Here is a 13,435-nt window from a genome sequence, read left to right on the forward strand (position 1 = left end):
GTTTCCTAATATCCAACCTAGACCTCCCCCACTGCAACTTGAGACCATTGCTCCTTGTTCTGTCATCTGCCACCACTGAGAATAGCCGAGCTCCATCCTCTTTGGAACCCCGCTTCAGGTAGTTGAAGGCTGCTATCAAATCCCCCCTTACTCTTCTCTTCTGCAGACTAAACAAGCCCAGTTCCCTCAGCCTCGCCTCGTAAGCTGTGATTCATCACACAATGACTTGTAGTAAAAATGAGTCATTTCACAAACAGACGTTAAGGTGACAATTAAACTGTACTTCAGTGACTGTTCTTTGTCAACGTTGAACTATGAATTCAAATAAAACTGGATTTTCTTTTGTTCACCAACTAGTATTTCCTGGCCCGTCCCTGGGCATGGGTTTTTCTATCTAAGGAATTGTGTACTTTACATTTTTCTTAAGTAGGAAGTGATATCCTGGTTACAAATCATGACTTAGGGTGTTTGCCCCATAGCACCCATCATTGATGATGTCCCCGTGCACACAGAGAGCAAGTCTAGGTCAAACTGTTTCACTTCTGGGGAAAGTGTTTTGAAATGTTTTAGCCCTTTGCTCAACTGCAGTGCCTAAAGCAGAGAGGAAAAGTGGAGATTTTCATGAATAATTTCACCTACTGATGATCAGAGCAGTTTGAAATGTTGCTAAGGAAAACTTTTTCTAAAAAATTCCAAAATCTGGCCTTTCGCAAAAAATGAAAGTCAGATTTTTATTTTTTACAGAAACACTTTCAGTTTTCCCAGAGGATGTGGAAAAAGCTAATGTACTCAATGCTTTTTTTGCCTCTGTCTTCACGAACAAGGTCAGCTCCCAGACTACTGCACTGGGCAGCACAGCATAGGGAGGAGGTGACCAGCCCTCTGTGGAGAAAGAAGTGGTTCGGGACTATTTAGAAAAGCTGGACGTGCACAAGTCCATGGGGCCGGATGCGATGCATCCGAGAGTGCTAAAGGAGTTGGCGGATGTGATTGCAGAGCCATTGGCCATTATCTTTGAAAACTCATGGCAATCCAGGGAAGTCCCGGACGACTGGAAAAAGGCTAATGTAGTGCCCATCTTTAAAAAAGGGAAGAAGGAGAATCCTGGGAACTACAGGCCAGTCAGCCTCACCTCAGTCCCTGCAAAAATCATTGAGCAGGTCCTCAAGGAATCAATTCTGAAGTACCTGGAGGAGAGGAAAGTGATCAAGAACAGTCAGCATGGATTCACCAAGGGCAAGTCATGCCTGACTAATCTAATTGCCTTCTATGACAAGATAACGGGCTCTGTGGATGAAGGGAAAGCAGTGGACATGTTATTCCTTTACTTTAGCAAAGCTTTTGACACGGTCTCCCACAGTATTCTTGCCAGCAAATTAAAGAAGTATGGGCTGGATGAATGGACTATAAGGTGGATAGAAAGCTGGCTAGATTGTCAGGCTCAACGGGTAGTGATCAATGGCTCCAAGTCTAGTTGGCAGTTGGTATCAAGTGGAGTGCCCCAAGGATCAGTCCTGGGGCCGGTTTTGTTCAATATCTTCATAAATGATCTGGAGGATGGTGTGGATTGCACCCTCAGCAAGTTTGCAGATGACACTAAACTGGGAGGAGAGGTAGATACGCTGGAGGGTAGGGATAGGATACAGAGGGACCTAGACAAATTGGAGGATTGGGCCAAAAGAAATCTGATTAGGTTCAACAAGGACAAGTGCAGAGTCCTGCACTTAGGACGGAAGAATCCAATGCACCGCTACAGACTAGGGACCAAATGGCTCGGCAGCAGTTCTGCAGAAAAGGACCTAGTGGTTACAGTGGACGAGAAGCTGGATATGAGTCAACAATGTTCCCTTGTTGCCAAGAAGGCCAATGGCATTTTGGGGTGTATAAGTAGGGGCATTGCCAGCAGATCGAGGGATGTGATCATTCCCCTCTATTCGACACTGGTGAGGCCTCATCAGGAGTACTGTGTCCAGTTTTGGGCCCCACACTACAAGAAAGATGTGGAAAAATTGGAAAGAGTCCAGCGGAGGGCAAGAAAAATGATTAGGGGACTGGAACACATGAGTTATGAGGAGAGGCTGAGGGAATTGGGGATGTTTAGTCTACGGAAGAGAAGAATGAGGGGGGATTTGATAGCTGCTTTCAACTACCTGAGAGGTGGTTCCAGAGAGGATGGTTCTAGACTATTCTCAGTGGTAGCAGATGACAGAACAAGGAGTAATGGTCTCAAGTTGCAGTGGGGGAGATTTAGGTTGGATATTAGGAAAAACTTTTTCACTAGGAGGGTGGTGAAACACTGGAATGCGTTACCTAGGGAGGTGATGGAATCTCCTTCCTTAGAAGTTTTTAAGGTCAGGCTTGACAAAGCCCTGGCTGGGATGATTTAGTTGGGGATCGGTCCTGCTTTGAGCAGGGGGTTGGACTAGATGACCTCCTGAGGTCCTTTCCAACCCTGATATTCTATGATTCTATGAATGTTTCCTATTTTATGATAATTTTTCCCCCTAATCCCACTCTTGCTTGGGAGACAATGTCACATGCTGGGGATTTTCAGAATCCAAATTTTTCAAAACTGGAAAATTTGTTTCAACAAAGGTGGGGGTGGACAACATAGCTTTTGAAAATTCTGATTGGTTTAAGCAGATTAATTAATTAAAAAGTGCAGAAAATTTTTGGAAAACAAAAAATTGGTACATTTTGAAAAGAAGCAAGAACCTTGACTTTTTTCTCAGGTTCATTTCTTCCCCTCCCCCGCTCCCCCCCCCAACTAACTCAATGGATGATAACAATCTGCAAGAAATTCTGCTCTGAAGTCCTGAACCCTCAAACAGTCAACAGGAATCTTTCAAGTAATTTAGATCAGGTTTTAGTTGCACCTATTTCAAATCAGTGGAGTCAAATAATTAGTGTTACTCCCGATTTACACCAGAGTGACTGAATTCACAGTCTGGCCCTCTGTCTGCAGCTTTGTCCTGATTATTATAAAACACAATGGAATCCTCTAATCTGCCTTGTTAAATAGGCTTTGAAGGAGGAGTAAATCATTTATTGTTTATCCATTCATAAACTGTATCCCAGCGCTTTGCAGAACATCGTCAGCCAAACAAGCACTTATGGAATAATAAACCAAACAAAAGCAGCAACTGGAGGTGCCTTTGGTTGTGTTTTAAAACAGACGGGGCTCTGCTTTGCAGACAGACCGCAAGACCCGCTCTTGCTAACCTGCCTGTACATAGGGGCTGGCTGCAGCATAGTGGGTATCAATCTCCCTGAGCTGCCCATCAGACTGAGGCTTCTGTGCAGCCACTGTGCCACTCGATGAAAATATGGTAAAGAGAATCAGTGGTAAGCTGCCCAGGTGGCTTTGTTTCAGCAGGCCCCAGCTCAGGGTCCACTGTCGGATTGTCAGGGCAGCACTTTTTGTGTCTCAGCAGGTCTAACTGGACCCCTGCTGCCTCCTGATTCCATTCCTCATTCCTCCCTCAAATCAGTTTATGCCTACTAGCTTGTGTGGTAGGCATAAACATAAACTCACAGACACTTCAAACCCAGCTTGTGCCCTCCTTTGGCGATTCATACCTTAGTCATGATTTGTCTCTCTCCCTTCTGTATTTTAGGTGCTCTTGCTTTCCTTTCTACCAGGGTGCATATATTGTGCAAGATCTGGAGTATATGATAGGCCCTCGAAATGCAGGAACATGTGACTAACACTAGTTCATGCCCATTGATCTTCCCCGTCTCCCGAAGTCCATTCTCTTCATTCGTCTGCCGACTCTTGTACCTCCTAGCTAGGGAGCACTCTTGCCTTCGCCATCCCAAATATGACCTGAAACTGCCAAGACTTCCCCTGTTGACTCTGGTAACTGTCTACACTACGGGGATGATAGCAGCATAGAATCATAGAATATCAGGGTTGGAAGGGGCCTCAGGAGGTCATCTAGTCCAACCCCCTGCTCAAAGCAGGACCAATCCCCAACTAAATCATCCCAGCCAGGGCTTTGTCAAGCCTGACCTTAAAAACCTCAAAGGAAGGAGATTCCATCACCTCCCTAGGTAACGAGGTAGCACCATAACTATATCAGCATAACCCCGTAGGGTGAGTGCAGCCTACACCAATGGAAGGGGTGTTTCCATCATGGTAGGAGCAGCACCTCACCAAGCGATGGGTAGCCGGGTGGATGGAAGCACTGGATTTTTCACGCCCCTGAACGCCGAAGCTACGTTGATCTAAGTTTTGAGTATAAGAAGAAACAGCAACAAAGGATAATAGAGAAGGGCTAGATAAACAGATTAATATAGGCATGAGTTAAAACTAGGAATGAGTTAAAAATATACCTAATAATAAAAAAGAGTAAAAAATAAACTCTAAACATTTAGATCCAACCAATAGGAATCTTGCAGTGGTTTCCTTTCCCTCCTTGGTGGTTTATTCAGATGGTGAGCTCTTTAGAGTGAGGCTCTGTCTTGTTATGTTTTAAGGCAAGGATCTAGCATAATTTAGGGTGCATTCTGAACAACAAATGAAACCAAAGCGCCAGTGTGCTCTTTCTTCAAGAAAACTCACAGACACTTTACATGTATATGTGTTTTGGGATCCCTGCACACATGTGACCAGTAGTATTATACCAGAATGGCTTGTGCCTGTGATGCAGAGGAAATCAGGCTTTTCTTTCTGAACACAGGACTCTGGCCTTCACCAACCCCAGGGACTTGCAAGCACAACTGTAAGATCTAGCCACCAAGATCTTTACATTAGCAGCTGCTGGCAACTTCTGATTCTTCCCAGCTGTTTGAGAGGGGAGGGACAATGTTCTGAGAGCATGTGGGATGGGGCCATATACCGTGAGTGGTGGTGTGGACGGTAACTGCCTTTCTATTACTAACAACCAAATAATATCTCTACGCATCTGCTGAAAGAAACGAATCCTTATCCAGAACAATTAAGAGGGAGGGGGTCTCCCCCTAGTGGTGAAATGTATGCAAGCCATGCATTAGGCTGAAAACAAAACTCCACAGTTAAGGTGCAATTCTTTTCTGTGTGGTCATCTTTCAATGAGATGTTGAAATGGTAGCGTATTTTCCATGAATTTGCTATATTTGTTATTTTCAGTCACAATTATTCTTATTTTAACCTCTTCCTGATAAATTTTTTTAAGAATATACTCCTTTTTTTTTTTTTTTTACTTTAAAATGCACCTTTCATTTGACTTTTACTAATCTGGCTATATTTTTCTTGAACAGCACATATGTTCCGGTTCCACGTAAAATCAAAGTGAAAAGAGACAAGGTGAGTTGTGTCTGTTTGTTTACTCTGTTAATCATCCTGCGGAAATTGCTGCGACAAGATATTCTTGGGACAAAAAGCTTGGGAGGATCCAAAGAAGTGTGCAAGTAATTACGCAAGCAATAAAAATACCCACAGTTACATTTTTAGCTAGGGTAAAAATGTACAGCCTTGTGACTCAGCATTAACTAACTCAGGTTAGGAGGAAACGTGTGCCGTTTCTGCCCATTATTAAGGTTTTATAGCTTCCTCTGGTACTAATCAGAAACATCTGGCCTATTGGTCTGATCCAATCCAACGATTTCTGTGTTTCTGTTGACATAGACTAACATCTTAGAATAGCACCTATTTAAACATTGAACAAAATATACAATGTTTAGTTTTCAGTCAACAATTGTGCATGATTTTTTTTCTTTTTTTAATTAAATTGCTTGAACACAAGGGATGATTCTCATTTTCTAGGACAGGAGTTCTCAATCTTGTTTCCGTCACTCCCCTCAACTTATTTTTTTAACTCGAAGCTCCTGTCTTATACCATGAGACTTTCCAATGTGCTCTAGATGGAACTGGGGTCATTTAGTATATTGAGTCCAATAAAGGGGATTCTGCTTTAAATAAATCAGCCGTTTGAGTTGGCAGTCTAACGGTGCATAGGCCAGGAAACCTTTCAAAAGCACATACCTTATTATTCACAAAGTTTTCAGGCAGTATTCTCAATTTCAGCACTGAAGAGTGCTAGTGAGGTTGTGACTCTGTGATCCAGTTTGCAATGCCACTCAGTGAAATTTGGCCCAGCTGCCCCACCCCCCACCGCCACCATGACAGAGGGGCAGAGAGGCAAAATTTCAGTGAGTGGCATTGCAACCCCGTGAGTGTGTAGGAAGGGTTGCCACCCTCTACCCCACCCCAGAAAGTTTGGTATGCCTCCCCAGGAGAGCACCCGCTCCTCACCCCCACCCCATTGAGAACTGCTCTTCTAAGGAACTCCTTTTTTGTACACACAAGAGGAAGACAGGTAAACTTTAAACAAATCAGAGGATGAAGTCAATGAAAAACTCCTAATGATTTCAGTGGCCATTGGATCAGGCCTACAGAGCATAGTCAGCCGGGGAATTCACTTACCATAAAGGGGTCAAACAGATGTTTCATGCTTCGGGGAATACCTTGATACTACATGATTTCACAGGTGAACAATGAGTCATTTCACCTACCTTTGATTTCGGACTACTGCTGGAGGAGGATTGATTTAGTCTGGTATTGTGAGTTCCAAATCCACTGTAGAAAAGCTTGGGTAGCGTGCAATGGATATGGGGAGTAATTAAAGGCAGAGAGAATCAAACCTTTATTTTCAGATAGCCATTGCAAGCCTTTGGAGTCCTTTAAGCAGGAGACTTTCAGAAGCACCAAAGCAGTTTACGAGCACAAGTGCCATTGAAGAGAATAGAACTTGTGCTCCTAAACCCCCTAGGCACTTCTGAAAGTCTCTCCCTAAAACTACAAGTATGGTCTTGGAGTCTTAAAATTCCAGCTGCCCTAAGGGAATGGATGGGGTTTTGAAACAAACATTCCTTTCCTGCAAAGTAGATGGAGATTGAATCTTCCAGTGTCGTGAACTGTCTCCTCCTTAGGCACTGTTCCCCAATATAGACAGAAGAGGATAGAAGTTCTTGAATTTGATCCCATGTATCTGTTTGATTTTTTTATCATATATTTAAATTAGAAAAATACAGTGAATCTATTTTAGGTATGCAAATAATTCATGGTCCCATCACTGCTAAAATGTAGGGCCCACCTTTAGAAACATGCCGGGAAGCATAAGCTAGTGGTTAAAGCACTATGAGTCAGGAGACCTGGGAGCTGCCACAGACTTCAGTGTGATCTAAGGCAAATCCCTCTGCCTCAGTTCTCCCAATGTAAAAGAGGGGGAAATGATGCTACCGTAGGTCCCTGTCTGTCATTAATGAATCTTCACATCTGTAAAGCTCTTTTGAGATGCTCTAAGAGAAGGCATTAAGCTACCATTATTATAGAATACAGGCCCTGGGCATAGCTGGAAAAATCAGAAGTCATCCCAAGTGGCTTTTAATTGATGTGCCAAGCTATCCAGCACCTTGGCATTGCTTAGCCATAATAGCCCAGTTCAGAGTTGCATCCTCCAAGACCATGGCGTGGAGCTGGGAAGGAAGTGACATGATTTCTTCAGCTCTTCTCTTTCCCTCTCCTATTTACACCATCCAAGGAAGGAGAAGACAGTGAGGGTTTCAGGTAAGGAATGACAAAGGGTGCTGAGGCAAATTAAGGCTGTGTGGTGGGTCCTGGCAGAGAGAACAGCAGCAGCTCAGAGCATCAGTGTAGAAATAGGCGTCCTCCCCCACCATGGAAAATGTAAAACACCCAGTGGGAAGATATTACACAGAGATATCAGCAATTAACCCCTGACTCTCTGTAAAAAGGCAAACCTGAAGCTAACCAGATTCCTTGTTGTCCCTCCCATCACAAACTCAGCATGGAAGGGCCAAGCGGGGCTGGAATGGAAAACCCTAGCCTTAGCCAGCATTGCAGATGATGAAGGTGTGAGGAGTGGATGTTGCCTTTCCACTCTGTTCTGAATAGGGAGCAGCCCCACAAGGAAGGGGCACTGACTGTCCAGGGGCTGTTCTGGGCCTGAGTCTGCCAGTGCAGCCCGGGAATGGGGGATGATGGTCTGGAGGAGTTGCCAAGCACACCTCTGCCGAGACTCTGCCCTGAGGGAAGGATTTGGGGCAATGCATAGAACAGGAGCTATTACACTTGCTGCTCTTTGGAACTTTCTAGCCAGAAACCTCTATGTGCTCTGTACATATTAATCTGCCCCATAATTCCCCTGTGAGGCAGGTGAGTGTGATTGGAGCTATACAAAAACAGAGGTTAAGGAACTTGCTTAGAACCACACAGTGAGACTGAAGCTGAGCCAGGAATAGAAGTCCAGGCCCAGCTCCTCAGCTAGCGTAGGTGGGGAGAATAATTCACCCTAACTGTGCTGTTAGGGAACAGCCAGTGTTTCTTACGAACTATGAATGCAACTCTCCGATTCTCCACAGATCCTGGTCTATCACCCAGTTTTTATCAAATATGTTTATGACCACTGGCTGCAGCATCATGGAAGATACCCCTCGACAGGCATTCTGTCAGTGATATTTGCACTCCACCTATGTGATGAGGTAAAGACCAAACTGTTCCATTCCTTGCTTCAGTGTACACTGATACTATGTTGGGGTCAAGGGCTGTAATTATAGCAGATGCTAACATGAGATCCCTAGATCATTTGTTCATCTTTATCAGCCTCTTTCCATCTTCACTTCCTCTGACTTCAAGTTTCCTTCAGCGTTTATGATTTCAGCTGTTAGACAAGATGTGTCTTTGACCCAGAGTCGGAAATAACATGGAGACAGTCGCAAATATAAGTGAATTCTCAGACAAAACAAAAAAACATGATTAAGCATTAGGGTTTGAAGTGCATTTCAGAGGAGTCCAATTAAACACAAGAAGTCCTCAGCCTGCTTGATCTCATGTAATCCATATGCCCCTTCTGTGTATGGCCGATGGCCAGTTTCCCAGTGCCTTTTGCTTTCTGGGCCTGGGAGTTTATACATTAGGGACAATTCCCTCCACTACAGGAATTACTGTGTGAAATTCTCTAGCCTGTATTATGCAGTTGGAAACACGCTGGGGGCTATGAGGGACACATTGTATAGGCTGGGGAAGGTTGTGCCTCCCCAAACTGCCCGGTGTGGCCCCACCCACACTTCTCTCCAAAGCCCTGCTTGCCCTTGGCCGCAGCCCAAGCCGATTGCTCCTCTTCAGGGAAGCAGAGTGCTAGGGCTAGGGCAGCCGGGACTTGGGGTGGCTACCACAATATCAATAATAAATAAAAACAATGTGGGAAAGGTTGAGAATCACCAGAGTTCCCTCAAAATGTCAATTAAGAACACACCAAGCTGAAGGCAAAGTCTTTCAGGATATAACATTTTTCATTCTCTCTCTTGTTAGGTGGATGTGTATGGTTTTGGAGCAGACAGCAATGGCAACTGGCATCATTACTGGGAAAACAATGGTTCCGGGGGGGCTTTTCGGCGAACCATGGTCCATGATGGGGATTTCGAGTCCAATATCACTTTGACTCTTGCCTCTGTTGACAAAATACGTTTTTTCAAGGGAAGATGACCCTTACCACAGGCAGGGATTTGTGGCTGCAATTTCCAGCAGGGGGCAGTTACTGAAGTGTTTGAAGAGGTTTATCGAAGATTATCTTGGGAGCTGACCATATTTGACGATCAGACTCTGCAGCTGAGGAAGTGTGTCTCATTGAATGAAAGTAGCATGCGGTAGTGGTTCCATACTGCACTTGAATTCCTTATGTCAGAATAGAGACGTTGGGGACCTAAGGATCAATTATGGGGAATAAATGAGGTGCGGAATCACAGGGGATGTATGGATTTATTAAATCTTGAAATACTGGGAGAGATGTGCCTATTGCTGTTAGGGTAAACTAGGGGAATTTTCTAGGAATTACTGTATGTGTGTGTGCTTTGCTTGCATAAGGCAGGAACGCCCTGCCTTATGAGGAGAGGTGAAAACAGCTTCCTGAATGTCCCATCAACATGGCTGGCTGCGAACACTGTAGTAAGGATTACCTCAGAAGAACATGTTCACTTATTCTGCTGTTGATCTTTTCTTTAAACCATCTCTTCTCTTCACTGTGTCATTTCTGGTTCTGCATTGTATTATGGACAAAGGTGATGTACCTGACTTGCAGGGAGTAATGGCTACTTTTGGCAACATATCAATCCACATCTAGAAATTCTGGATCAAATCCTTCATCTCCAGTTAACTGCATATTTTAATGTAGCATCCTACACAGCCATAATGAGACAAAGAAAAACAAAATAAGATTGTGATTGAAAATGCCAGCAAAAATGCCCTTTTTAGCCACTGGTTTGTTTGGGTTTCTTTAAATATAATTTTATTTTATTTTTTGATAGGTACTCTGAATGCTAATTTTTGTTGAATACATTCAAGGTAGAGCAGTGGACATTTTTTTTCTTTCAGTGGTTTACATGTGCCTTTTATATTTCTGCAACAGATGTAATTTTTTTTAAAGACGAAAATCCCTAAATTAAACTTTTTATAGGAAAAAAAAACAATTAACCAAAGCTTAGTCTCTACATGGTATCATTTTGTATTCTAAACTAATAATGACATCTCCTGTATTCTACTTGACAAGGGGAAAAAACCAAGGGTAGTTTTTAACAGTAACTTTCACCTTTAAAACAAAATCCAAAAGTTGATAGGAATTTTTTTACTCTATTTTTTACAACTTAGAAGGCGATATCTATTTAAATGTATTTAAGTGAAAGTATCAGGTATAAGGATGTGAGCTATAGGAGTGAACAGAACTGTATGGGCATCTACCAGGGCATATCCTCTATGTACAGATTCTGTGGTATGATCCAGACCTCGGAAAGATTTGTGTCTTTAGACAAATGCATATGTTAACAGCATTACTTCTATGCAGCAAGGGGTGCATAAGAAATGTTGTACTGGGGACTTTGCACAGATTCTTCCTAAAATCTGTTTGACCTTCATTTCTGTTGTTCGTTGATATTTTAAACATGAGTTAAACTATGAAATTGGGAGGGGAGGGCGATTTGAGGATGGTAGCCCTTGCTTCATAATATCATGAAGATGGGATTCAAGGAATCTATGAACCATATCCAATGCCAGTCTCCCCACTGAACTTCAGTGGGCTCTGGAGCAGATCCTGAAAGAGCTGCTGGTTTGATATTTTTCTTGTTTGGTTTTTTTCCTTGTTTCTTTCTTTGTTTTTATTTTGTTTTGTGGCAACTGGAATCTGTGGTCATTAAACACTCACACACACCACTCTGAAGTCAATGGAGTTTTGCCACTGACTTCAATAAGGCCAGTTTTTCAGGCCCCTATTTTTGCTCTGTCTGGTTTTTATGAGTGTGTTATCATGGCAACACTAACCCTAAGCCTTACAATGTCATGGCAAGATCAGTCCAATTCTCTCTATTTATGACCTCCATCATCCAACCACTTGCCAATGGGAGTAACTTTACACACACAAGCTGGCCCACTAGAGTCATAGAACATGAAGGACAAGCTTCACACACTTCATTTTCACACTAGCGGCCAACCTTTTCCATAACAGGACACTCCCCCACACACCCATGACTCTCCATCCATTTACCCATAACACCCTCCCTTTAGCAATAGGCAAGGTCAGAGTTCTCGAAATCCAACAACTGTTAGTAACCCTGACATTAAGAGCTGCTGTCCTAGAAAGATGGCCAAGAAAGCCACTCACATGCATGTTTCCAGGATAAGCGCATGATTCTGCAGTTGTAACAAAACTTGTTTTCTCTTCTAAAATCACTTTGTAGAAGAATGAACAATATCCACCTGAATCATATTTTTGATATTACCACTTTTTAATAATGATTATTATAATTCAGTGTTTCCCAGTCAGGTGACAAACTACCCTCTTTCCCTCAAAATGGTTGCTTTAAAAAAAAATACTCTGAGAATTTGATTTAACAGCAGTGTAATGTTTTCAGCCTGTGCTTGGGTGGCTGGGTTTTGCAGAAACTTGTACAACTTGAACACTGTTTTTGCATTTCTTTTATAAACGAGAGAGTTTGCTGATAAATTCCCTGTATATTTAAGTCATTTCTGGGGGAGACTTTCAAAGGCGCTCCTGGCAGTTCAGCACCGAACTGCCATTGGGTTGTAATAGAAGTTGGCAGTTTGGAGTCAAACTCCAATTGAAAATCAGTGGGATCTGATTATCTAACTTCCAGTTTGCTCTGTTCATCCAGCTGGTTTCTAGGAGGCAGCAACAGAAGCCACTGGAGAATTCCATTCCCACCGCCAGTATTTTCAACTGACTTCCTGCTAGGAACTGAGAACGGTCTTTAAAAAAAAAAAAAAAGCTATAACATTAAATCTTGAACTGCATTTGCTACCAATGCAAAATTTCCAAAGCACTTCTTGATTGTGTGGTTTGTTTTTAACCAAACTGAATTTCTTGAACACTTTTTTTTTTGGTCTCCAGATGCTTCTTCCTATTTCTCTTTCCTTGGAGCATAGTGATTATTATCGTCATTTCTGTCTGATTGAAGGGAGCCTGGGTCACTCATACTTTGACATTTTATTTATTGTTGAAGTTTTCAATTCAGTAAGAATCAAAATAAATTTTTTATTATAATCAATCAGATTGTCAAAGATATATCTATCTGTGCACCCTTGACTGCTATGTATCAGAGTGGTGTTGTCATGAATTCCTCAAGGTAGTCTCCTGTAATGGTCACTGTAACTGGGTCTTACTCTGCCAGAGTTTCTTTCCTTCTCCCACTCAACCAAACCATCATAACTCAAGCCTGCTCTCCCCTTCAGTTTAACTCATATTTAGAATCATGAGAGCAGCTGTATTGGGTCAGACCAAAGGTCCATCTAGCTCAGTACCCTGTCTTCTGACAGTGGCCAATGCCCGGCGCCCCAGAGGGAATGAACAGAACAGGTAATCATCAAGTGATCCATTCCCAGCTTCTTGCAAACAGATGCTAAGGACACCATCCCTGCCCATCCTGGCTGCTAGCCATTGATGGACCTATTCTCCATGAATTTATCTAGTTCTTTTCTTAATCCTGTTAAAGTCTTGGCCTCTGCTTTCTCCAGACAATCCATTCCACCAGCAATCCATTCCACCCCTTATGGCCTCCTTAATTCTCTCTTGCTTCAGGTAGCTCCAGGCTTTTGCCTTTGGCTAGCAGGGAGAGCTTCTTCCCTGCCGTCTCTGGATCCCATGCAGAAGCATCTCTACAGGCAGTTAGGTGTACTCCCATTACCCTTATATCAGATCCCAGAACACTCTGAGCAGGGAAGCTCTGCCAAGCCCACTCTGAGTCTCTTTAGCAAACCCTCCCCTAGTCTCTGACGGAGCAGACACACCCTGTCCTTGAGCTACCATCATATGGACCATGTCTCATAGTATGTCAGCCAAAAAACTCCCAACTCCCTAGGTAATAAGGTTATATCCTCTAGGAGAGGTGGCCAGGCCAAACCTGAGTGATGCTACAGCCCTAAGCTCTA

General features: G+C 43.2%; 1 protein-coding gene across 3 annotated transcripts in view; it reads left to right on the top strand.

Annotated features, from left to right (window-relative positions):
• The window catches only part of ST3GAL1 (ST3 beta-galactoside alpha-2,3-sialyltransferase 1), a 132,289-nt gene extending 119,734 nt beyond the window's left edge, over window positions 1-12,555 (top strand). For all 3 annotated transcript variants that reach the window (XM_073330069.1, XM_073330071.2, XM_073330068.2), the window contains 3 exons: window positions 5,242-5,287; window positions 8,365-8,484; window positions 9,314-12,555. In XM_073330069.1, the coding sequence (XP_073186170.1) occupies window positions 5,242-5,287; window positions 8,365-8,484; window positions 9,314-9,487 (340 nt within the window). In that variant the 3' untranslated portion in view covers window positions 9,488-12,555. The remainder of the gene's footprint in view (window positions 1-5,241; window positions 5,288-8,364; window positions 8,485-9,313) is intronic.
• The last annotated feature ends 880 nt before the right edge of the window (window positions 12,556-13,435 follow it).

Source organism: Lepidochelys kempii, chromosome 2 (assembly GCF_965140285.1).
Source record: "Lepidochelys kempii isolate rLepKem1 chromosome 2, rLepKem1.hap1, whole genome shotgun sequence".
Lineage (NCBI taxonomy): Eukaryota > Metazoa > Chordata > Testudines > Cheloniidae > Lepidochelys > Lepidochelys kempii.